Raw genomic sequence first — 23,542 nt, forward strand, 5'->3', positions numbered from 1 at the left:
TTAAACTTTTAAATGGAAAATAAACCATGATATAATACAACCAGTATACAAATTCGATTCTCAAGCTAGGCAAAGTGCGTGCAATAATGACAAGTTACCAACAATGTATTTATATAAAAGATAAAAATGCAGGGAAAAAAGACACATACACATCCTTAGGCTTTAGGTGGTCACATGGACTGGACACAGAACAATAACAAGTCACCTCCAATAATGGACTGCAAATGGAAGTAACATTACATTTTGAAATACCCAATGAAATTTTTGACATTTTAATGAAACAGAGAAAGTCCTCATTCTGACTCACCATCCTCATCTAAAAGTTCTGAGGTATCCACTTTATCATGTAATATAACATATTCTCGAGAACTGTAACCAAATTTTACAACATCTTTTTCAAATAACTCTACATATCTTTGTCCTTCTATTTTCTCATTATTAACATAAGTTCCATTAGCTGAATTAAGATCTATGACATACGGTTTAACTTTCATGCCACGAGATCCATTTTCACGTCTGAATTCTGTAAGACGATACTGAAGAGCTGCATGTTGTTTGGAACAAGAAGGATGATCAACAGGGATGTCAGCCACTCTTCGATCACGACCTATCAAATATGCACTTTGTCTATGAATATGTAATACTGGTAAATTCTGTTCTCCCTTAAAAGGATACAAACGCCATTTCTTTTTAGGCTTTCTAGCCTCTGGAGGTTCATTGTAATGTACAACAACCCCACGAAATGTGTTTGTATCTTCTTTCAGTTTTCCTGAGAGCTTGAAATCTGGTGCTTCCTTGTCAGCCGGTGCACTACCTTGAGAATTTTGGTCTGGTCTACCAAAGTTCATATCAACACCTTCCTCGACCCTCTGTTGATGTGTTCTTTTTCTTCTATGATCATTTTGCCTTCTGTCACGCCTTTGTTCAGCCATATCTTCATCTTGCCGCTCTTGTTTGATTCTTCTGTCGTGATGGGAATTATCTGACCGGTGGGGATGTGGTTCATTATCGTCCAATCTTTCTTGTTTGATACGTCTGTGAGGATCATATTCATGATGTGCATCATGATTCCTCTGATGTTTATGTTTTTTATGTCTGCTGTGTGATTGATGATCTCTTTCTACTGATTGACTTCTACTATGACTGCGTGATCTGTGTTTATGTTTGTGCCGTCTCTGACTCTGAAATAATAATTTTTAAATTAATAAGCTTTACTATCTATAATTTGTCTGATACAAGGCAGAAAAAAAATTGTTTACTGATACGTAAAAAGGGAAGTGAGATTATTTCAAGTGAAAAGTATTACCATTTCTATGAAAACATACATAGAGTATCAGTAACATATTATTATTACATAATAAAAAAACAAACATCACAATCTTACCCTCTCACTTTCATTATCTTCAGGGCTTGAAGATCTCTCCCTGTGTTTTCTGTGTCTTTCACGTCTCTCCTCTCTTTCATATTCAGGAGATCTCCTACGAGGCATTGAATACCTTCCAAATTTACAATTTTAATTTTCAAAATATAGCTTAATTCTCAATAAAACGTTTTGATTTTTTAATAATTGTGAGCACCGGAAGTAAATATAGGCCATTAAAATGATCGAATTGAAGAATATGAAGAAACGAATATATGTTTACAATATGATATTGCGACTTTGATGAGAATTCATGGTCACAATTGTTTTTATTGTGAAGGAAATATAATTGAAAATAATAAGCATGCCATAAATATCACATTTCATAATGTTCTAATTGGTTATTAAAAATATTTATTTAGTTTCGTTTTATGCTATGAGATCTAAATTCCAACATTTTGGTTCTATATCAAAGGGGCGTAATCCTTGAATTGAAGAAGTAAAAGTAAAGAGAGACTGAAAAGTAAATAGAGTAGTGAACATGAGTAAAAGTGAAGCAGAATCTAAAATTGTGGTTCAGGGTGAAGCCTCGGAATCCGACGATGATGAAAATGTTAGTTATTTCAATATGAATACATACAAAATCATAATTATGATATTAAATGAGTATCTTTGGTACAGTACAGTGGTGTAACCTATTTTCGTGCATATAAGAATTCAACATCGAATTTCGTCAAAGTTAAAAAAACGGAATTTTTTTTTAAATGTCTTAGATGTTTGCTCAGATATTCTACAAAATAATTAAAATATGGTATATTTCGATTTTCTTTATGAATCCCTCACCTTGACCCATATTTCATGAGGAACCAACTCACTTCATTCATTGGACTATATTCTAGCAGACGACACTTGGAATTCAATTACAGCAAGGGATTATAAGGAAATTAGGCAGATAAAAAATTGTGATAAATAACTGAAATCCGCCCTTTTGTATTTGTCAAAGTATACATTAATATATTTTACCTTGCTTGAAACTACTGAATTCATTCTACAAGCTGATATTGTACACAAAACCCATGTTTATTAAAACAAGAAAATGTGGAGGTCATGCTAGGTCGCACATGTAAATTATTAATCATTTCCGGAGATGCATGAAAAATAGGTTAGCACGAAAATAGGTTACTTTACTGTACTAACTAAGTCTCACTCTCAGTACTTATCTACACTTAGTTAGAATGTTAGCATATGCCATATAACTAAATATGTGCCCTTATTTAGTAATTTGGGATTAATTAATTGACGTGCTGACGGAGGATGATTGACAGTGGACAGTTCTTAAGCAATTTTATCAATAGGTCTAGGGCTAGAGTTTCTTGACAATGCTATAGAGAGTGAAAATATATTCTCATATTATTATGTAGATGGTGGTTCACGTACCGTCTGTTTCTCCTCTTACCACATATATTAGCTAGATTGTCTGCATTGTGAAGGCAAGACTTATGGTCAAATTGTGAACTTACCGTACATTGAAATAGATCAAATATTTAACATATCCACCATGAAGACAAAATCCATCAATGTCAACACCTATTTACAATAAAATATAATATTTTTCACTGTTAAAATAGAGCTCAATAATCAGTTGTAGAGCAATATTCAACACCTAGATTATATATTTATAGCAAATTTATAGATGAAATTTTCCTTAAGGCTGCCAAGTGAATGAGGTTGAGTCAATTGGACTAGTGAAATTTGTGTTCTGAATTATCTTCTTGTGACAAAATTGCTACCTTTCAGTATATTTCTCCCAGCCCCAGTTGAAAAGAGGGCCTCGCTTTATTGTATAACTGTTGCTTTGTTTCATAACATATAACTAGAAAATATGTACAGTATATACTTCAGTTGATATATTTCAGTTTAGATTAGTAAATAAATGATACAAAATTTAAAGAGTCTCTAAAATGAATTTGGTGTGCTGATAAAAAAAACTACTTCATACTACCAATGTACTTCATACTACCAATCTTTATATTTCAGGATGATTTGACTGCACCACAAGGTGTCATTGTATCTGGTGAAGCTTCAGAATCAGATGAAGAAGAAATTGATTTAAGATCACCTACAACACCACCAAGAAATGACTTTCCTCCATTAATAGGTAAGCTTACGGTACTGTAGATTATGTCATAGCTAATTACCCTGTACCTGTCTGTGGAGGTTATTAAGTTTTGTGTTAGGTTGTTTAAAGCACTTAAATTCCATGTTAAACCAAATGACTAAAAATTAATGATTTCATAAGTCCAATAAAGTAGAAGAGAAGAATGTAAAAGTACAAATACGTTATCTTTCTGTTTCCGCATTAGTGTAAAGAGTTGCATAATTTTTGTTATTAGTTGATGTTATATTATTAATTGTATTATATGTTATTGATTGATGTTATATTATAAACTAATGTTGTATTATAAATTGATGTGGTGTTATAAATTGATGTTATATGATAAATTGTAAGTGTGTTATAAATTGACGTTTGTTGTAATTATTAGATAATGTAACATTTTTATTGTAGTTAATCAAAGAAGTGAAACCACATCAGAAATACCAACATTGATGTCACCCAGAGCAGCTGAAGCTAAAGCTACTAAACCTAAATATGACACGTAAGTTTTATACCGGTGACTTTTATGTAGGATACCATATATTTCTGAATATAATGCGCAAGCGTGTATAATGCGCACCCCTTCCTTACCCTATCAAAATCTGGAAAAATCCATTTACCCGTATATAATGCGCACCCCTTGTTGGCGAAAATTTGAGGTTGGATATGGCATAACACAGACACAAAAATAGTGAGTGATAACAAAGCATATTCCATGTATGACCTTGGTATGTTCAGCAACTGTGGATGACCCTTGTGAATTTGCAATGCTCAAAGCTGTGCTATTCTTTCATTTTACTAGCCATTGTGGTAAATTTGAGGATTTTTTTGATATTTGTGATAAAAATAACAGAAATGCTTAGTTTTATTTTGAAACAATCTTACATTTAACAACCCAGAATACTCTAAACATGGTTTGCTTGGTGTTCCTAAAGACTCATGGAATGCCATCTTATTAGTTGTCTCGCAGTTTTATGAAAACATTTTTAAAAACTTGGGGAATTGTCACAATGTATAAGCCATGGTTTGTTAAAATGTGATTATGTCCCCTTATACTGTAGTGAATTTACTATTAATTTTTCTCTTTTCAGTCTTCTTCATAGAAAACTTAGTAAGTCATCTTTTACCTAACTAACAAAATTCTCCTAATATCACCATGTTTATTTAAACCTCATTTTTGCTATGAATAGACACGTTGTTTCACCTTTATTTGTAGATTGAAAAAAATCTTTTTGATCAAATTTGTGAAAACTATACACAGAAATCTAAAGAAATGCGCCCTTTAACATCTTCAAGTTTTAACTAAAAAAATCCAGCCGTTAATAACGCCAAAAATATTTAAAAACATTCTGCATTATGCATTTTGGAAGCTGTTAGAGAACTACTGTATGGATTTGAATAAAATAAAGGCCTAATTGTAGAGATATATATGTCTCTACGTATTCTGAAGGTTTCAACTAATATTAATGAGCCATTATAAAGCCAAACACCAAAAACTGCTCAATTTACAATTAGTGCTCTCCGTTTTTAATTTACCCTTTTAAAACAAATTGATTTATCAAGTAGATACATAGATATTAATAGCATACTATTTTAAGGTATAATTTATGATGTTTTTTTGATAATGAAAACAGGGAAATACTTAACTAAAGATATTTTAAGAAGTACATTTATCCAATTGGATGATAAATGATAACTTGATTTAATATTGATTTTAGTCCTCGATGAAAAGATGGTTTGAACACCAAAATCAACTTTAAGGCACACTTTTGCCATCCGTTTGACCATAGAACTTTAATAGCTATATAACTCTATTACAGTTCTATGATTTGACCAATCGTGCCTTTGTCTCAGAAATTATTTATTTTTATCTAATAATCGTAGCTCATCCTAGAGATTATTTCCAATGTATGTGAATCAATCACTAGAATTTCGGTTTAATTGATCATCATACCTATGGCTGAGGTTGAACTCCTATTAGCTTTTAAAGGTACAGGTGCACCATTTTCTGACCAATCGTACCTCAGTCTCAGAAACATGAATTTTTTAGCTAAGCCAATCAGTTATAGTGTTCACAGCTCACCGTCGAAATTATAGCTTTGGAATCCATGTTTGTCCAGAATTATCCGCGTTTTAATGTTAAAATAATGACTCGTCAGTTTAAGATACTCTGTGATATATAGAAAAGACATAAATAGAAATAATGAGTGAAATTCCTGGTTAGAAGTATTTTTAAAGGAATTATTTGGTTTTCTTACATTTCTAGTACTTCTGAAGACTTTTTGAATATATAATCTTTCAACGGCATATTAGAAGCACAAAATATAGATAAATAAGACACTTTTGTGGATAGATACTTTTGGTATATTTATTAATTCAACGTTTCAATGTGGTTCTCACACCATTATCAGGAATATAATACATTTGCATATATTCAACACTCAAATCAACTTCTCAAAATGGCACACTTGTCTCTTTAAAGCATATATCAAAGCAAATATTTATTTTACTTTCATTATCTTTGCTGTATCTTATAAACCAGTCAATATTATGTTGTATACTTCACTTAAGTGTTTTCTTACAGGAGAGAGCAATCTATTGTTACATTCCCATATAGTAGATAATTGTAGTCAGGCCTATTTGTCTGCTGCTAGAAACTTACATACAACAACCCAACAGTTACAAAAATCACATGCTTCAGTTCAGGTAAAGCCTTTATTAATTATACAAAGTTATAGTAGAATGAAAACTGCTTTAAAGCATAAATGACAAAATAGAGAAAGCCCTGAGTTTACCAGCCTTTTGAACCAAGATCATATAGATTGGCACATTAGTATAGTTTATAAATATATTATAAAAGGTTAATTGAATATACAGTAATAGTGACTAAGGAGGTACAGATCCTAAATATCAGTAACTGATTAACAATAAATTCCTTTAATGCCCATAAAAGGATGTATGTACAATATGAAACTGCTGGTAAAGTGGCACTACTATTTTGTCAAGTAGGCTAACATATCAAGAATAATAATTCTTCTTCTAGGGAAGTTAAGCTCAGATTTCACAGGTCCTTAAAAGAGTGAACCCTGGTTGGGATCCCTAACTCTATTGTTTAGTATGAGAACTTGATTCCACCTGTACAAAAGATAAAAAGGAATTCCTTTCGCCTAGCAGAATTCCTGAATTCTTTTTATAAATATGCCCTTTTTACTATCTCAACAAATCTGGCCCAATATATTCCTCTGATGTGATAATCAGTGATATACATATTGGATATTGGCACATTTAGGACGAGATACAAAATGTCACTTTTTATGGGGGGCTACTCAGACACACTTTTGAAATTTTCACCATGACAAAGACCAAATTTGGCATGACTTTTGGTATGTCAAAAACTAGCGACCCAAATGTGTATAGGAGAAGTGAGATTTTTGTCTGGACCTAAATGTACCAATATCCCATCTGTTTATCAGAGGAACAGATAGCGCCAGATTTGTTAGACACAAAAGACCTTGTTGAAATCTGAACTAATCTTGAAAAAGATCTTACACTGCAGAAAAAATGGTGTTTTAAAAATGTCCTTGAGACCTGTTTCAACCTTGAATTATTTATGATTTCATCTGTTTTGTTAAATTTTAAACAATTTACAAGTTAAATTTCAAATCAAGTATTGTACAAGAAACACTTGTTATTCTTTGAAAGTTTTTCATTTACTTCATGAAGTAGCTTCTTACCTGCCTGTAGATCTGGCAAGTTTTGTATCCACATTTGATAAAAAAAATGTTAAAACTTACTTAATGTCTGATTTCTTAAGCTGGTAAATCTCATTTGTTTTGGTTCCAAAATAATAATAGCAATAATTTATTTTAAACAATATTTTATCCACATAAATATGAAAAGAATTGGTAAACAAGCTTTCGCCTATATAAATTGTTTGTATATGTACATTCATTAAAATTAGAATAACACATGTTGATAGTAAATAAATTTTACTATTAAATGTATCCTACTAGCAAATACTTGGTTACTATTTTGGACCCTTGTTGATGAAATGTAGAGATTTTAAACTCTCTCTGTAATAATGTCCATCACATAGATTATCATTTCTTCTTGTTTTTTAAGCTGGTATTCCGATTCATATGAAAATGATATTCAAAATGTGCTTTTTACCAATAAAAGTAGTATAAAACAGTAAGTTTTATAACAACTCAGTGAATTAGATTTTTGATAATCCTTGTATGTTTATTTACAGGATGCTTCCCATAACCTACGATTATTAACCAATGATTTATTTCATTTAGAAGATAAAGTAGATATTATTACCAGTTGTCAACTATTACCAGATTTAGTTATACCTTAACATCAACACCTATATTTATAAGGGATAGATGCACCATTTTGGGGGGTTGATTTGAGTCTTGAATGAGTAAAAAAAAATTATTAGAAAGTACATTTCCGAAACGTTTCAAACTCGTCTCGAAGTGTGGGCATGAGAATAAGTTCTACTTGTCCAACTTCAATAGGTACGCAGTCTGAATTGCAAACAGATTTGAAGAGCAACACCATGATTCTTTAGGTTCTGTTTTAATATTTCTATATAGCTCTACAATTGATGTATCGAACACTATTTTTAACAGTGAGAATTTTTCGTTATTGAAATGTACATTTGTATCAAAATGTACAAAACATAGTGTGCAATAATAGTCTATATAGCCTATTCAAATCACATAGATTTCAAGATTGATTTTTTTTCTGATAATATGTTTGTAATAGATTATCATCATGGATATTTGAATTTGGCTACAAATTCCCCATATTTTGTTTTTTTTTGTAAAGGAAACTTCTTCAACTAGATAAACAGAACTAAACACCCCAACATAAAGATTTGGATAGTTTGTCTTGAAGTGATACTTATACAAAAAGTTATCCTTATTGGTTTAAAATCATTCCCTTCCTGAAAGTCATCCATTCCAACATTTATTAACATTCACTTCAGATATGACATTATCAATTTTGACTATGAAAAGTTACAGAGAACTGATAAGTGAAATTGAGCACTACTTAAAACAATGTTTCAAAAAATATTTCAGAAACTTTTGAAAGCCATGTTGAAATTATCTCTTTTCTTAAATTTCACAAGATGTCAGATTGATTTTTCTTTCTCTGTTTTCATTTCAAACAAATTAATGTAAAATAAAAAAAAATAAAAAATTTGGCACACACTATTTGTACAGATAGATAAATAACATAAACTAAAAATCTTTTGTTTTAAAAAATATGACATTCCATACCACACACATTATTTAAAGAGATAGAACAATGATATTAATGGAATGCATTTCAGCTTCATAAAAACAAGAATTGTTACCAAATCATTTTCTCTCAGTGTTCAATTATTTTTGTGTTTTTGTTGATATTATGAAGTCTAATTTGGTTTATAAATTTCAAAAATCATGTGTTTCTATAAAAAAAAAATTGAAATATTTTCTGATTTTCAAAAATTTGTTCACACCATTAGCTCCATTGCCAACTTTTCAATGCAACCCCTTAAAAGCTTTTCAATGAAAGGAAAAGGCTTTGTAATGCTTCAAGTAATGCTATAATGGTGTTTTACATATAGATGACTTTTATGAGCTAATTGATCCATGACAAAATATTGAAACTGATATAAGGGAATCAAAATCATTGTGGGTATTATTATAAAATAAGCATTGTTGTTGTATTATTGATATATATTAAATTGTTATACTTAGTTATTAAATTGAAAATTTCTATGTACACACTTTCAAATTGCACCCTCAAAGGTAGTGTTTGCCTTTTGTTGGAATTACACGTCTAATTTGCCCTGATTTGTTATTTTGGGAGATGTGGTCGGTTTCAATGGTGTGATGGAGGGGTGTTGGTCATATTTGGATAAATTCCTGACTGCTTAAAATTTCCAACCATCTGGACACGGCAATATGGTCCAATTCACAGCTCTAAATCCAACAGCTTGTCACTTTCGTGATACAGATACAGCTAGTTGGTAGTCGTGGTGGATCAGCTAGGAAAAAAAGTTATCGTCAGAGATTTTCAGCTTTGATAGGAGCGCTAACTCAACCACGGATTTAGGACCACAAAACCATCTCCAGCTCCAGCTCGTGCTGCTTCCAATATTCGACATATCTCTTCAGTCTGAAACCTTGTTTTTCGTAATAAGGTAGGCTATTGTTTTTACCGTGACCGATTAAAACTGAAGTCAACACATAAGATAAAATGAAGGTGAAGAAATGTGAAGATTGTCAGAAAAGAAAACAATGTAACGACTCGTATCTGAATATCAAATTATATGGGATGTAAGATGATGCTGTTATCTTATTCATTCATCAACTGTTAAATAGTTTAAAATATTACAAATAGTTTCAACAAAATGTACACACAGTTTAAAGGTAAAGAAAATGTTCTTACGGCAAACTTCAAGAACACACGCGATCAAGTTGAACAAACGGTCGCCCATAATTCAGAATCACCTAGTTGTGGCTTTTTGGCTGAAGTGGCTGCCCAAAGATTAATCTCTGGTATTCAAAATATTTGTTACAATCTGACCTTCATCTCCAGATTTAATCTTTCATAATATCGGCAACTTGGTCACCTGAATCTTAAATCTGGAATTAAAATTGACCATTACCTTGGGATCAAGTTACCAAGTTATCTTATAGCTTTGATATCTCCTGACTTAAAGTATAACTGTCTGAAATCATATGACACACTTATCTTTTGGTCACATTATGGTGACAAAAACGTTAGGCATCTAAAACCAAGTTTTGCTTTATAGTCACGATAAATTGTCAGAAGTATGATAAAATATAGTGATCTTTTCTTAAATTTTGATATGTCTTAATATTACATATCGTAGATGCAAGTAGAAAGATTTAATATATTATGTTACTAAGATGTAAAAAGGCATAAGATTGCTATCTGGTAGTTATTAGAATGCATTTACCTGAATGTAATGAATCATGAGCGCAATTAAACGAGTTATACACCCTATTGTGAATTTTATTAAAGCCAGTTAACGCCTTGATATAAACGATAGCTTGCAAGAAGTCTTTGTGCCCTATATACAATTCATCTTGAAGCATTACATAGGTTTTATAAATATACTCTAGATCCTTGTAATTCAAGTTAATACAGTTATTAATTTTCTCTGGACTCTTGTAGGATTATAGTCATTATAACCTTTTGATTGGACCCATTCGTTGTGATGTTTATTTGGAATATTCCTTTGGATCAAAACAAATCAAAGTTCTTTCTTATTTCATAAATAGTAATTTTTATTGAGCGAAGAAACATTTAATTTTTTTTTGTCGACTGAATCGGCCACAAAAATCAGCGACCAGGACTGTTCTATAAGTGATAAATTAAAAAGAGTACAGTGGAGCCTCGTTACCTGCACATTTCCGTTCCGGATAAAATCAAAAGTTTGATGAATTTCCGAATAATAAACATGTATGAAAGAAAGTGTTGGTTTTGAAGGACGGCTTAAATTCACTTGAGAAGCTTTTTATATATTCATGTACTGAAAAGTTTTGAATTAAGCTTATCAATAATATTAGCTATGGTGTAGGCTTTTATACTGTAGTCTTTCAAGTGAATACTATAGATTTACTACTTATATCAGCTTGAATATTGTTCATCTGCTGAAGAAGAAAGTTTTATAATTATAGCAATTATGTGAATGAATTTTCTATATTATTGTTATGGGCTTATTTCCTATATTTGGAATAGTATACATTACTATTTAGAATGCTGATTACAAGTACAGAGATCTGCAGGAATCACAAATTCTTTTCGGTGTGAATGAGGATTTATTTTAGAATTTTTTTTTATGTGAATCAAGGACATTTCTTCTCATTTCATCATTTAATACTCCATCAAAGGTCTGAGGTTCCTGTCATAAGAATGCTTAACCGCCTATGAAGTCACTATGGTATATAGTGCTACAAACGACTGACCGTAAATTGGAATGATGATATTCTAAAGATACGGTGAATGATTTCGAACACGTTTATTTTGTAGATTATAATTTGATCTATTTGTATATGGACAATGGGATAGCTCATTCAGTAGCAATTTGGATTGTTGTAATATGTTCTTACCACTATCTAGGTGAGAAACAGTTTTTATTCTGCGATGTAACGCCGTCGATCCGTCTGGCTCTAAACGCAGTTTCGTAGCTGACTGCTTAACTTGCACAGAAATGAGAAGATTTTCTTTCAATGTTAGACGCGCATGAATGAATCAATGCAGTGTGTGAACAGTTATACGCGAGAACCGTTTCTGTCCTGGGAATAATCTCGTAATATTTTAATCGTCTGGATAATTAGGCTTTGTCTTATTCACTGTTAATGTTGAATAGAACGCTATGATGATATATAAATAGTGATAATGCTTTTCACGATAAAGGATTAATGATAATCCAAACCCAAAAATCAAATGGCATAATACAATAATGCGATCAAACGCTATTATTATGAAGTTTTATCTATTATGTCGGTATATAATTGCAATTAAAGGTTAAGTATTATGTACACCTTTTGTATTTTTAAAAATAGAATTTGACATGGGCTAGAGTTTAAAATATAACATTACGTGAGGTATTACATACTTACTTCAATTGACAACAGAGGATATTGTGAGATTGAATTAATGGGATATCCAGACTTACATATATTACATGTGTTTATATGTGTGTGTATACTTGTAGATATGAACGTTGTGTAACAGTTCTTCAAAGGTTACTTTGTTTGCAATTCTGGCTGGTTTTTGTTTTTTTGGATGATTCTGGAACATATAGGCCTGTGCGGTATTTGGTACTAGCATAAATAAATTGACGAATTTCTGCAAAATCGTCTCTAATAATGGCAAATTACACAATGATTCCAAACTAGTTTAAAAGTGAATTTACTGGCGATCTCTCCTTTAAATGTAGATACAAAAGCGTAACGAATTATTGACTGTGCTCTCAATTCAAACAATAGGAGAAAAATATTGATAAACCTGACATCAACCAATCATGTTTATTTTATTTGATAGGAAAATCAACAATGCTTGCTGAATGTTTGATGGATATTATGTTATATCATGTTTGCTGTTTATCTAAAAAAGGATAACAAAATATAATATTGACTCTGTTATTATGTGAATATGTTTATTTGTTATCATAAGGATTGTTATAAAGAAAAAAAGATTGTGATATGCTGTTTTGAGCTAAAGTGGGGTTACTATCCATTTTAATTCTAAAATATGAACATAATCCGATGAGAAATATATGATCGTGGACAAATTATCGTGGAAGACATAACCCTAGAATAATACTCTGAGAACAGCAGGTAAGAGTATTTTTAATTTTCAGAAGCACAATTGCTTATCTTAACAGTGGATTGTTTGAATCCACCCTGACCTTCCACATCTGTCAGAAATCCTTGCTTTCTTCTAAAACCTGGTCGGTAAATTAATCGTGCAAATCGTTTGGTACCGCACGTGGCTGATATTCGGGAGTTGTACTGTACTAAACAAAAGGTGTGTATTTTGAGTAAATCCGTATCTTAGGATTGAAGATCAGGACGACCAAATCAGCCTTTACTTTAAATTTTAAACAAACGTACACGGACGCTGCAGCAACGGCGAATCCGGGACCCCTTGGACTGGATTATAAAAAAAATTGGCAGAGGCCTCTCCCAATTCAAATTCTATAACCGCCACTGATCTACAGTGCCAAATCAGGGCTTCTTCGGTTCGTTCGGAACAAAGTCAGCTTACTAACCTGCATTATTATAGGAATAAAGGCAAACATTCTAAAATATCATCTCTATTAGGCTAGGTCAACCGACCACCAGCTATTTTATTATCAAAACGCGTATTCAAGATGGAGTTTCCTCATTGTAACAAGTTTACCGTGTGAATACTGAATAAAGGAAGAAATAACACGAGAGTGTAAATATTGTTAATCAGTTGTATAGGTAGACATATATATGATCTATTTCCTCATCAATCATATTTCTTATTGGTGTGATTTAAGTGCTCGAAGTATATCAATTCTAAATGTCAGATATAACAATTTTTAAGTGCATTTAAACGTATTGGAGCTGCACCAGTTCCAGTCTTAACTGGTTCATTTTAACATGCAATCGCGGATATTTCTAGACACATGGATTTGAAGGCCCAAATTTCGATGGTGAACTGTGAACAATATTACTGATTAGCTTAAAATATTCCCGTTTCTGAGACTAAAATATGACTGGTCAAAAAGAATTGCGAGAGTGTCCCTTTAATGTATAAGATATATGTAGGGCCAAATCTTTGTATTCGGAAAGGTCATTTTAACTGTCCAGATTGTCACGTACAAGTAGTCGTGTATATTTTTCAGCTTGATAAGGAAAAAGTTCTTTTTTAGTTGACAGTTATACATAATTATTTTTAACCTTTTATATCCCTCCAAAATGTACGAGCTTGTTCAGATTTTTTTAAGAATGGTATTTGAATAAATAAGTTTTACGATATCTTGTGGGTATACTTGACCAGATTTATGATGATGATTAGATAATCTTATTATAGGATACCGAATTAGTAAGTTATCGCTATTATTCATCGTCCATGGACCATGAAACAAGACATTTTGTCAGGGAGTTAGGGCGACTGAAAAAGTTTGTTTGCTAACATAGAGGGTCGATGTTCCTTCCTGATATAGGTCGAGATTTACCTTAGGAATTTTCAACCAATATTCAATCTCTGATCTGAACAAGATTGGCGCTAAACCTTATTTTGTGCCAAATCAGGAAACATTGCGAAGGTACAATGAATTTGATGTTCACGACAGTAGTCAATGAATAAAACCTATAAAACCTCTTGCTCGTGTTAATGGAAAGAATAGAATCTCTGTATATTTTTTTTATATATCTATTTTGTCACCGAGCCCCGGGTCATCCGCATACAGTATTTATTCATAACCCACAATATTTATGGTGAAGAATTTTGATATGATGACAGAGAGATAAAATTTAAGACGTTAAACAAGCATAAAGTATCTCAAAAATTGAGGGAGTGTCATAGGAATTAAGCAATTTAAGATAGAAAATCCTATGACACCTATTAAAACAGAACCATTATTGCTACATTACATCAAAGACGTTCAGATCAATCTGGTGACCAGATCTGACATTAACTGACTGCCAGCAACTTCGATGGATGGGTGATTCCAGATCTCGATGAAGAGTTAACTTTTGCGAGGAAGGAGGGCATTAGAAATTTGAAGGCAACTTTCGACACACGAAGTTGTTCAGGGCACTCATGTCGACTTAATGCAGCCATTGATCAGATTATCTCGGATGCCACCATTAGAATTTGCTTTCAGCCTTTGAAAGTTGAGTTGCTGGCAGATCGACCTGAGTCCCCTCTAGGTGCTATAGGCTTGGATTAAATTTATATTTACAACACACTCAACTCTAGGTAAGAAAAATTTATTTTGTATCGACTAATGCTTTTCTCAGTCAAACCAAGTCACAAGAACTGTATGCGCTAAGAAGTAAAGAATCCCGTCTTTTTTTAAGGTCCTTAATTTTTGAAATTTTTTGCCCTTACGGAGCTGAGAATTATTGTTGTCTCAATTATTTAAATTTTCGATGATAGATGAAGACAAATTGTACTTGATATTAGCAACTCAAAAATGGGCCACATCTCAACATTTCACATCGCAATGAAATTGTTGAAGAGAGGTAGTAACAAATCGTATTACGTTAATGTTGACCGTTTTTGGCCCGATTGCAATTGCCAGTTGTGCTACTTTAAATCAACAATAGAATACAACCCCACCAACAAAGAGAGGTGATGTTTCACTGCAATTATGAATAAAACCAACAACAAATGATATTGACTGTGAGGAAATCCCCTCAAGACTTTCTTTTATGAGTCGGTGGTAACCTGAGTCCCTTTTTTGTTCGAATTTGAAAAGGAAGATGTAACCCAAACAACCCAAATAAAAGAAAGTTCATTTTTATATTGACAGTTTTCTTATTGAAAAGATGCCGTGTGATGTTCTATAGATATAGGTTAAGCACATATCTTAAATAACTTTTAATCTTATTGAATTCTAAATATTTTAAAGGACGTTGTAATTGTAAAATGCACGCACTCTCAGTAAGCCAGATTCCCGAGACTGGGGATACAAATAGGGGCCACATTGACTCAATGGGAGGCAACTGTGGAGTCTGAATACATAATGCGGCAACTATGTGGAGGCATTATAGCCGCATGCCTCCCATGGAGCGTCTGAGAGGGTTCTTACAAGAACATTTTCTAAAATTGATTCATTTGGTGCTATCTGGCACATATTTCGCGGCAAAAACGTATACAAATCATATTTATTAATTATGAAAATGGTCGAAAATGTAGTAATAATTCATCGGAATAATTATTATTAGATGAGTATCTTCTTCGAAAGGTCAGCTTCGAAGAAGTGGTTAACGATACTTAACGTAATATTATTCAGGAACAAAAATATGCTTGGTCAGAAGGAAGAAATACAGGCCCGAGTGACCATTTCATATCAAAATAGAATAGATGTTTAACCATGTCCATTCAATAAAAAATACAATAAATATCACTATATAGATAAGCTTTATCAATCAAAGAATAAAAATAGTTGATCAAAAATCCAATCATTCCCATATCCGTTACTTATATTAAACCTTCCGTCAGCTATTAAAACAATCAATCGATCTTTAAGCCATGATAATGATTTTGACCTTCAAAACAAAAACCAACATATCGAATTTTAAAGAGGTGTTTTCATACACCTGCAAGTAGTCATTAAAGGTTATTAAACAGGCTTTGATTTGTCCAGTGCTCGGGTTTCGTGATATCTCAAGCTCAAGCGAGCCGACATCATAACGTGGACATTGGTGTCCAAATGTTGACATTTCGTTGGAAATGTGATATTTGTATGCTATCGACTTGTTATCAAATGATCTCCACGCTATTCAATAGCTGGATTTAATATGCACGTATTTGTATAGTGACATTAGACCTCTCCCTCCAAATTTGATGATGGTCAATTGATGAACACTGCTCAAACATGTTCTGGATATTCAGTTGTTGGGAGTATTTTTACACGACTATAGTTTCAGTTTGGTCTTTCTGAGAGAAGCCAGGCAAGATAGGCAAATCAAGAAGATTCTTTTTGGTAAGATTTACATATACTATTCCAATACTCTTTGAGATAACTAGACGTACGACACTCTCCGATAGTTAAGAAAATGGTGAAATCCTTTTATATTCCACTCTGTTTGAATTGTTGGAGAACTGATCGTCAAATATCAACTGGGAAAGCAAATATTTTTGGGTGATTGAACATAATCCAAGATCGTCGTGAATATTTTGGCCGCAATTAATAACTTTCATCGAATCAGCATGTTTCAGACCAACTATTTTCTAGAAGTTGCTATAAACCACATATTAAAAACAGATGAGACTCATTTATATTCAATAGGTTTATTGGTACATCATGATCATGTAGACAATTCTCAATTTATCGTCGACTGTCCTACAATGCCTTAAGGGACAAGTTACAAATCGCCACGACAGTCGAGGTGAAGAACATGATATATTGTTTAAACTTGCCTACCCTTGTCCGATAAAAATTATAAGGTCTCTTTCCGTGCTTTATCATTAGTGAAATCTAGTTCATGGTTTATTTTTCTTTCAATGTATTGTGGAAAGCTACTTTTTTGGTCCTCATTGTTATTTACGCATCGTAACATTGGATAACTAGGACATTATTTAATGTAATGATTTTTGGGTTTATTGGATAACTACTGTTTTCCTTGTAACTGTCCAATTTGGTGTACAACAATTTTTTAGTGTCATTTAGTGGATAACTATTTATATTGCAATTATTTCTCGGTTTTGTGGATATCTACTTTTCATATTAGGGAAATGCCCAATTTGGTGTACAATTGTTATATTTAGTTTCCTGGTGTGGATATTGTAGCAATTGCTTGCTTTTGTGGATAACTACTGTTTTCATATATCGAGTCAATGTCAAGTTCGGTGTACAACTACTATTTCATGTAGTCATGTAGTGGATTCTGGCGATTAACTACTTTTTATTGTTGACATTATTTGACTCCCTATGCTATAAGTTGAAGTTATCTTGTTATTTTGTTAGATTATATGAAAGATAATAATCTGTTATCTTTATCATCTTTATATACAACAAATATGAAAATCTAAAACACAATACATCATTGTATGGGGTAATATACAATAATGAGAACGGATTTAACTGATCATTACTGAACGGATGGTGTTATTCTGGGATCAACAATTCTGTGTGTTTACGTATTATAAGGTAATGTGGATAGATTTCTTCTGTTTATTTATAAAATTTATGGCCTCTTTCAACAAAAAATCTTACGATCAATTTTGTCGTATGGTATATCTCGATGTATAATTCTATACTTACGATAAATTCTTATCTTTAAATTTTTTTGTGGAGAGGGGCGAATGTCCGGTTAATCAGTTACTCTGATTGTTCTTCAAAAACAAGCAATCCCACATCGGGGTCTTTAATCAAGTTAAGGGATGAAAGGGAACATTATCCTAGATGGAGAAAGGTGAGCTCGGGTCAAAGAACACGTTCAATAATTGTCTATTGATAACTAGTTGATCATACAACAATGACAGATACTGTAAGGATTTATTATATAGATATTATATTGAAATTCTACAGCTCGTAAACATACAGGACAGGTTTAACTATTGTATCATTAGGTTTGATTTGCCGTAGTACTGGATTGATTTTCAGGTCAGGTAGGAAGCTATTGATTAATAGTCTACAATACAAAATGCTATGCATTTTTTGAAAAATATTCCATACGTTATAGAAATTTGAGTAACTTTTGTACATGGCACATGGAATATTGACAGGACCTTTGCCCTTAATAAAGCACTATTTTCATTGTGATGACCATATTGCTCCTTCATTCTGGCGTTTAGAGAAATATCTCTACACTGTTGTATTATTAAGTATCATTCTGTTGCGCTATGGAGTTGTATTTTGCTACACTTTTGCATACGGAATATCAACTTTCTTCATTGTTTCTTTTTTGAAGTCTCAACCCATAAAATAGCGAAACGATACTTTATAACGCAATAGTATAACAATAAAGTACTTCATAATGTAATAGTAGAGAAAAATGATACTTAATTCTGCAATAGTATGACAAATGATACTTGATTATGAAGTACTATATTGTCATACTATTGCTTTATAAAGTATTGTTTCGATATTTTATGGGTTATGAAGTATCATTTGTCATACTATTGCGTTATTAAGTATCATTTTGCTATATTACATTTTAAAGTATCATATTATTGCTTTGTAATGTATCGTTTCGCTTTTTTATGGGTTATGAAGTATCATTTGTCATACTATTGCGTTATTAAGTATCATTTTGCTATATTGCATTTTAAAGTATCATATTATTGCTTTATATAGTATCGTTTCGCTTTTTTATGGGTTATGAAGTATCATTTGTCATACTATTGCGTTATTAAGTATCATTTTGCTATATTGCATTTTAAAGTATCATATTATTGCTTTATATAGTATCGTTTCGCTTTTTTATGGGTTATGAAGTATCATTTGTCTACACTGTCGGTTTATGGTGTATCGTTTTGCTATACCGTACTGTACAAGCAATACATTACAAAATTTTTGTATTATATATTTATATGGTTGGTCTATACAAAACTACAAAGTACTACAATCGATCGAACAAACCGTAACACCTGAAAAAATATAAGGTATGATTGACAAGTTACTGTTCTCTAGACGTCAAAACACTCTGTTCGATAGTTAATTGATATACATGTAGATATGATTTCAACAATAGAATATTTAGTTATACATGGCTGTGATAATATGCAATTGATTGACCTAAAACAATGTATTATTCTGAATAGGAAATCAATCAGACAACAATAAATCCTATGTTTTATTCATATCTTAAAGGGATTATAAATAGCTTTTGTTAACCTTTTATAAATACTTAAGACATTGATATCATCGATTTGCAGTCTAATTTTCAGTCAGATGACTGTGGTTTTTGCAATTCCACTCAAAGAAAACGGTTCGCATAAGCTGTTAATAATACCTAACGTTATAAAGAAAATAAAACTAGAGCTCATTGTCGACGAAAAAGTTTTTGTCAGAAAGTAAACCACGAGCAACTTGGTTCCAGTCGTCGATGCGTTCCCGTCGACTTCGCCAGCGATTCACCATATTCTCACACAAACAGTCGTTTGGACTTCAGTTGCTCTCAGATTCTTTCTGTGACGAGAGCTGCATAATTAGGACATTCAGTATTATCGACCTTCTTTTTTAGTTGAAAGTAAGCTCATACCGAACAGTGTATTGTAAAATCTATTAAAATATCAACTTTACTTTTTCACTACATTCTCAATTGATGATATAAAACAATGAATGGAAAAACGATTTAACAAGCCATTTTGGCTGAATCGAAAAACTATTTTTGGAAAGGAGGGGATATTTTTAAGTTGTTAATGAGAACAGAGTATTTCTCAATTAACTTCAGTCATTAGTTCATTTCATTGATGTAACTAGGTGTACCACGTCTCATTACCACAAATTATCTGATTAAAGAAAATAAAGTCCACTTAGATCCAGCTGAACACGAACTTCAGATGAAATACAAGGCTTTTTCTTTGGTAGTTCGTCTCTTAAATTAGCACAACTTCCAGCTCGGTGTAAAGTACGAATAGACATAGTAGAATGCCCACTGCAGTGAAGGTGCTGTTACATTCGGAAATAATCAGCTGCCCTATTTAAGGCTACATTTGATCCCCTAACGTTTTTCTATTATATTATTAATTTTGCAAAAAATAATGACTGTACCCTGGAGAAACGTGATGCATGCAGTTGCGTCCCATCGTAGTTAGGGAATTTTATGTCCTGAGTTTTGGTAACCTGTTACAGCACAGTCTTACCATTCTCTGTAAATATAGCATACCTTGACAATATACAGTGTCTTTGATACGACATTTACCTACGTACGAGTGTAGGAAATACGCTAATTCAGCCATATAGCAAGTGATCGATGGCAAACAATTACGATTCATTGACTGATTTGATTATTATTAGGTGCAATGAAGTATAGATACTTAGGTACGGGCTAGTTAGATCCTTTTGACGGATTTCTGCTTCAACACTCTTGCATTATGCACCTATGTAGATCGTCGTTTAGTAGTAGCGATGTGATTTTAACCAGATATGCAGTATGCGCAAAAATCAACAGAGCTTCAGATGAGTTCGACCATGGATATAGTTCGCCTTGGACAATATTTCGAAGTATATTTTTGAGACGTCAATAGTGGTTGCAATTTGCAAACCTTGTGTATGAATGAATGATTTCATTATTGGTTATTGGTTTACCCAAATATGTCAAATTTTAGTGAACAATATGGATTGCTTTTTTGATTGATAAAGTGTTCTTAGCTTATTAATGAAAATTCTTTATAGTATATTGTTTCTTCAAAATTGACTGAAGGATATAATATAGTACAAAAGACGAAATTTACTTTGATGCGAGGGCACACTTGTGGCAACCACTCGTTTCAAATAAGTAATTTGTACTTAATCTTCACCAGATAAATGATTGAGTGCATCGGAGTATAACTAAATGCATTCCGATATGTGATGAATTGAAGTACGGATATTTGTTAGTGTCAAATACAAGGTTATCTTTTTAAACATAACATTTTACATACATTTACATGTGCAGAAATCTTCAAGTTCTCTGTCGAATAAAAATTAACAAATCAAATTACATGTTGAAGTGCCAAATTAATTACAATAAAAATATACTCGTATCATGGAGGTTGTGTGTTTTATCAATTACGTTTTTATGACGGCGGATCAAATTCTTCCAGTCGAGATAGACTAAATGTTAGGTAAGCCATATGTCGAAATGGTTTACGAGTGGTTTGTGGTTTATATTGTTGGCTTTATTACCCTACCCGTGTTTGATTTTCACAACAATTGAAAAGGTGATACTACCGACTGCCGTAATTCCGATCAGGCATAAACTTAGTTCGAGAAGTCTGGAGACTGGAGTTACTGTATATTTTGGATGTGTTTAACAATTTAATAGTGCCTTGTGAGGAATAATGATGCTTAAACACTTAAGTTATAAGTTCCCTTAATACCATTGCCACGTTTGATTTTTATTAAATTGCAGACCATGGACTTAACGTATCTGATATACGTAGTACTTAAACTTACTCAAAATTACAGAAAACTTCGGAAGCAACATAATGAACTAATATTCTAACCAAAACCTAGCATTTTAGTAATATTTTGAGGCCTCATGTTCTACAAGGTCTCTGAATCGAGTTAAGATTTCGGACTAGTGTAAAATACTATCAGACTCAAGAGTATTGGAGTGGTTCCAGTTTGATCTTTATATTATACAGTATGGTATCTATTGTATTATACTTATCTAATCCCGGCTAGATATAATGAATTTCCAATACATCTAGGATACTTTTGTGTTTGGATTTAATACCATTTCTAGATTATCTATTTTGGTAAGTTGTCTTCAGGCACGTTTTTGGTAGACTGTTCGTGGACTAACAAAAATTCGATCTTGTATTAATCGTCCCTAAGGACGTAATATATAGGTTAACAAATTTATTTTTCGATTTGGACCCTTGGTCAAGATAGCTTGATTATGACCATTAACGGATTGGTCCGGATCGGTGACTATGCTTTAGTGCAGAGCAATGACTATGGATTGGTCTTGCCTTTAGATAACGACCATCCAGGTGGATGACAATGATCATTTCTGCATTCATCCAGATATGGATTGGTCCTCATGGGTGACAAATAGTCGTTTCTTGATGATCCAGACTCGATTATTTTTCTGGTTTCGTTCAGAAGGGTGACTATAGATTGGTCTTGATGACGGTCATTATCAGATTTGGCCCAAATAGTGACATATGGACTGGTCAAAACTGATGACAACGATCATTTCTGGATTTGTTCAGACTAGTGACTTTGATCATACATGCTTTGGTCCAAACTGTTTACTATGATCATACCAAACTGGTGTCTTTATTATCTGAATTGGTTCAGACTGGTGGCAACGATCATTCCGGAACTTCAATCTTTTATGTTATTTGACCAGTAGAATCCAGTGTTAAATTTGATAACGTTATTTATCCTTTCCGATTTTTAGTTGAACTATTACGATTGTCATCCGAGTAGCTTTTTGGAAGAAATAGACGTCCCGAAGCTGAAACTTTTTTATATGATTGCATCATGTCAGTACCAAAAGGATTTTGATTTTTGATGGATGGGGCTCGACTCTACGCTTTCCCTAATGAACTTAAACAATTTCAGAGCAATATCACTAATATAACTTACAATATAACAGAACCGAATATTGTCAAGGACATATACTCACAAGTACATAAATATCATAGTGGAACTTGACCGAGCACCCACTGTGTTTACGTCAGATTGTAAATTGTATTGTTGATAGTATTGTTAGGGGTATATGGTGGACACCTGTTCCTTTAGCTACATTCTCCACACAATTATTCTATATGGTGTGTATATATAGAAGATATCGTGATCACAATGTCATAGGCAAATGTTATCATACTCTACGTTATCGTTTCCATTCTCGGACTCAAAATATACTACAGTGCTTCGGCAGCATAACCTTCTAGTTTCCATTTACAGAACACAGCGGATTCTATCATAAACTCAGCGTCCATTCTTCTCATGCAAGACATCAATAGCTAAACTGTCCCACGTTCAGAAATCCGGTTTCATACATGTATTTTAAAAAATTGTTTTGTCTTGCCTTATATGATTAGACTTGTTCAGTTGGAAATAACAAAGGTTTTTAAAACGTATTGCTAACTGAACAATGGGAAATTCTAATTAGAATGAGTTGGAGGAC

The 23,542-nt window shown here is 32.5% G+C and overlaps 2 protein-coding genes across 2 annotated transcripts; one reads left to right on the top strand and one right to left on the bottom strand.

Annotated features, from left to right (window-relative positions):
- Window positions 1-293: 293 nt before the first annotated feature.
- Window positions 294-848, bottom strand: LOTGIDRAFT_117888 (hypothetical protein; the record flags this gene model as incomplete). Its single annotated transcript, XM_009056352.1, has 1 exon — window positions 294-848. One exon carries the CDS (start codon window positions 846-848, stop codon window positions 294-296), a length of 555 nt encoding a protein of 184 aa, XP_009054600.1.
- A 1,028-nt stretch (window positions 849-1,876) lies between these two features.
- On the top strand, window positions 1,877-7,725 carry LOTGIDRAFT_232286 (hypothetical protein). Its single transcript, XM_009056353.1, has 6 exons — window positions 1,877-1,973; window positions 3,398-3,518; window positions 3,927-4,017; window positions 4,607-4,626; window positions 6,100-6,221; window positions 7,638-7,725. The coding sequence occupies exons 1-6, from the start codon at window positions 1,902-1,904 to the stop codon at window positions 7,656-7,658; spliced, it is 447 nt and encodes a 148-aa protein (XP_009054601.1). The 5' UTR covers window positions 1,877-1,901; the 3' UTR covers window positions 7,659-7,725.
- Window positions 7,726-23,542: the final 15,817 nt, after the last annotated feature.

This window comes from Lottia gigantea, assembly GCF_000327385.1.
Source record: "Lottia gigantea unplaced genomic scaffold LOTGIsca_27, whole genome shotgun sequence".
NCBI classification, from domain to species: Eukaryota; Metazoa; Mollusca; class Gastropoda; family Lottiidae; genus Lottia; species Lottia gigantea.

What these genes read in the sequence shown, in the direction of transcription:
- LOTGIDRAFT_232286 (XM_009056353.1), top strand. Translation starts at nt 1,902, where the DNA reads ATGAGTAAAAGTGAAGCAGAATCTAAAATTGTGGTTCAGGGTGAAGCC. An exon ending in AATCCGACGATGATGAAAAT is followed by an intron (nt 1,974 to 3,397) that starts GTTAGTTATTTC and finishes TTTATATTTCAG; the next exon opens with GATGATTTGACTGCACCACA. An exon ending in TGACTTTCCTCCATTAATAG is followed by an intron (nt 3,519 to 3,926) that starts GTAAGCTTACGG and finishes TTTTTATTGTAG; the next exon opens with TTAATCAAAGAAGTGAAACC.